The sequence below is a fragment of the Emiliania huxleyi genome (assembly GCF_000372725.1).
Source record: "Emiliania huxleyi CCMP1516 unplaced genomic scaffold EMIHUscaffold_757, whole genome shotgun sequence".
NCBI lineage: Eukaryota > Haptophyta > Isochrysidales > Noelaerhabdaceae > Emiliania > Emiliania huxleyi.
This window is the reverse complement of record NW_005196333.1, coordinates 15,370-18,219: the sequence shown is the minus strand read 5'-3', so window position 1 is coordinate 18,219 and position 2,850 is coordinate 15,370. Positions and strand designations below refer to the sequence as shown.

Below are 2,850 nucleotides of genomic sequence, written 5' to 3'. Positions count from 1 at the left end.
CTAGAGCAGCGTTCTTCAAGCTTAAATCCCACTCTACACAACACAGAGCAGCGTTTGCCTAACAAGACTCCGCTCTGCAACCCCCGTAGCCGAGAGAGTCCGCGCCATTCGACGCGGTCGGGAGGACTTGCGGAGAGACCAGCGAGTTGGCGATCGCTGTACTTCATGGTGCCCTCGGTGGGAGAGGTCGATCCTCTTTCTTCGATCGTGTGGGACCGTGTGGTATCTAAAACCTGACACGTATTCAAAGCCGACCCGAAGGGCCATCCTCCTCCTGCGCTCACCTGATGCTCCGCTCTTGGCTGGGGTCCCAGCAAGAGCAACGTGAGTCATGAGATAGTAGAGAGATGTTCGCGCATCATCACACATCAGCCGCTCGCCAGCCCCAGTGGACAACTTGGCACTTGGCATGTCTGTGATGTGCCGGATGCGGGATGGCGCAGGTATGAGATCCCGGTCGGGCGCGGCTGGATGCATGCACATGCACATGCACATGCACATGCACATGTCATGTTGTCATGTTGCGCATGTTGTGCATGTAGCGCATATCTCCGGACACGCGGCCGCAGAGGGAGGTTTGGTCCACAGGATCTTGGAAGGACGATCAGGGACACAGGCTCACAGGGGAACGGGAGCGGGGAGCGCATCGCGACACGGAGGGGGGCTGGGCAGGATTCAGGGTCCCAGGGGTTCCTCTTGCATGAAAGAAAGAGTTTTACGCCAAAACTCCCTCGCACAACATTGGGCACGGGACTGGCGCGAGCCGCCTAAGCGGCTCCTGCGAGGACAAAGAAAGAAAGAACAGACAACCCAAACGAGGGATGGGAGGAGGACAGGGTCCCCACCTGCACGAGCAGGATTTTGGAAGGACGATCAGGGGCACAGGGGGTTTTGAAAGACAGCGACAGCTCGCAGCGCGGTGGACTCCCAACTCCACTGGTGGTCTCATCTCAGTCTAGCGACCTGCCTCCATCCATCCAGCTTCTCACTGGCAGTATGTCTCTCACTGCCACAGGCACACTGTGACAAGGGGCGGCCGAGGCACACGCCGAGGGTGGCAGGGGCGGTGGCAGGAGTCTCCCACAGACTCTGTGGGCTTCGTAGAGGTGCGTCCTGTGTGTCCTTGCATAGGACAGGGTCTCCTTTTTTTCGGAGCACTTGCTTGGTTGGAGCACTTACTTGGAGCACTTGGAGTCCGATTGGCAATTCTTGGAACTGTTGGAGCACCTGCGCACTTGTAGCACTTGGAGTGCAGTTATCATCAACCGCACGCCCAGAGTCGGGGAGCTAAGCGCACCCACTTCGCCGGACGAAAAGAAAAAGGGAGAGCACGCCGGATGAAAAAGAAAGAAAACAGGCAACGAAGGGAGGGATGTGAGGACGGCACGCCGCCACCACACAGGGATTTCAAGGGGAGAAGTGTGGTGCTAGCCGTCCCCCACCCTCACGCCGGACGATTGGCATCGAAAAAGAAAGAAAGAAGACAGACAACCCGAGGGAGGGATGGGAGGACGGCACGCCGCCACCACACAGGGATTTTAAGGAGAGGAGTGTGGTGCTAGCCATCGCCTACCCTAACCCTTGGTCGTCTGCCTCTTTCTATCTCCCTTCGCAGTCCCTCGCCGATTCTCGCTGCACGCCCACCGCGCGCTGGACTTTTTTTAGACTTGGAAGCGAGAAGACGCTTCGCTGCACGCCTCGAACGCCATGAGCTCGACCGACACTGCAGGCAACCCGACCGACTGCCGCGGCCAGCTGCCGGCCGTCAAGAACGGCAAAATCATCGACATGGTCAACGCCTGGACCGCCGCCACTGACCAGCCGTTCATCTCGTTCGAGTACTTTCCGCCAAAGACGCCCGAGGGCGTCGTGAAGCTGCACAAGGTGATCGACGAGATGTGCAAGCAGAAGCCGCTCTTCGTCGACTTCACGTGGGGCGCGGGCGGCTCGTCCGCTGACCTCACGCTCGAGCTCTCGAAAACCTCGCAGCAGAAGCACAATGTCATGGTGAGCGGAGCCGCCACAGCCGCGCCTGTCGCCTTGCGCCCTCCTGCCGCTCCTGTCCCGTCGCCCGTCCGAGCGCGAGGTGTCCGCGTCAGGTGAACATGCACCTGACCTGCACCAACCAGTCCAAGGAGGTTTGCGACGCCGGCCTTGCCGGCGCCAAGGAGGCCGGGATCTGCAACATCGTCGCTCTGCGGGGTGACCCACCCAAGGGGCAGGACAAGTGGGAGGTGACCGAGGGAGGCTTCGCGTGCGCGCTCGACCTTGTCAAGTACATGCGCACCAACTACGGCGACTACTTCTCCATCCAGGCGCCCCTCCCGCCGCGGACGCACAACGCACTGCTCCTCGCCGCGCGGGCACCCCACATCATCCCTCACGCCGAACCCGCATCATCCCTCACCGCCCGCACTTGCACCCGCACCCCGCGCCTGCACCCCGAGCGCCCCGAGCGGGATCGCCGAGCGGCCTCCTCACTCTCTCCACCTCCCTCTCCTCACCTCCTCCCTCTCCTCACCTCCTCCCTCTCTCCACCTCCTCCCTCTCTCCACCACCTCTCTCTCTCCACCTCCCTCTCCTCACCTCCTCCCTCTCTCCACCTCCTCCCTTTCTACATCCCCTCTCTCCACCTCCTCTCTGGCTTTGCCCGCGCAGGTTGCCGGCTACCCTGAGGGGCACCCGGACCGCATCACCAAGGCGGGCGGCGAGTGGTCGGTGGTGCACGTCTCACCGAGAGAGGGGTGAGGCAGCGCTCCACTGCTCCCTAAGGTGAGCGAGATGTCGCGCCCGCTCTCGGACCGCGAGAAGATGCGCCTGGTCGATGTGGATGGCGAGGTCAGAGGAGTA

At 61.5% G+C, this 2,850-nt stretch overlaps 1 protein-coding gene across 1 annotated transcript in view; it reads left to right on the top strand.

Moving 5' to 3' along the window:
• Window positions 1-1,682: 1,682 nt before the first annotated feature.
• EMIHUDRAFT_471108 (putative methylenetetrahydrofolate reductase) overlaps window positions 1,683-2,850 on the top strand; it is a gene marked incomplete at its 3' end in the record, with an annotated part of 1,842 nt that continues 674 nt past the window's right edge. Inside the window, exons 1-4 of the mRNA XM_005760426.1 lie at window positions 1,683-2,007; window positions 2,100-2,315; window positions 2,659-2,721; window positions 2,773-2,838. Coding sequence (XP_005760483.1) covers window positions 1,708-2,007; window positions 2,100-2,315; window positions 2,659-2,721; window positions 2,773-2,838 — 645 coding nt within the window. The 5' untranslated portion in view covers window positions 1,683-1,707. The remainder of the gene's footprint in view (window positions 2,008-2,099; window positions 2,316-2,658; window positions 2,722-2,772; window positions 2,839-2,850) is intronic.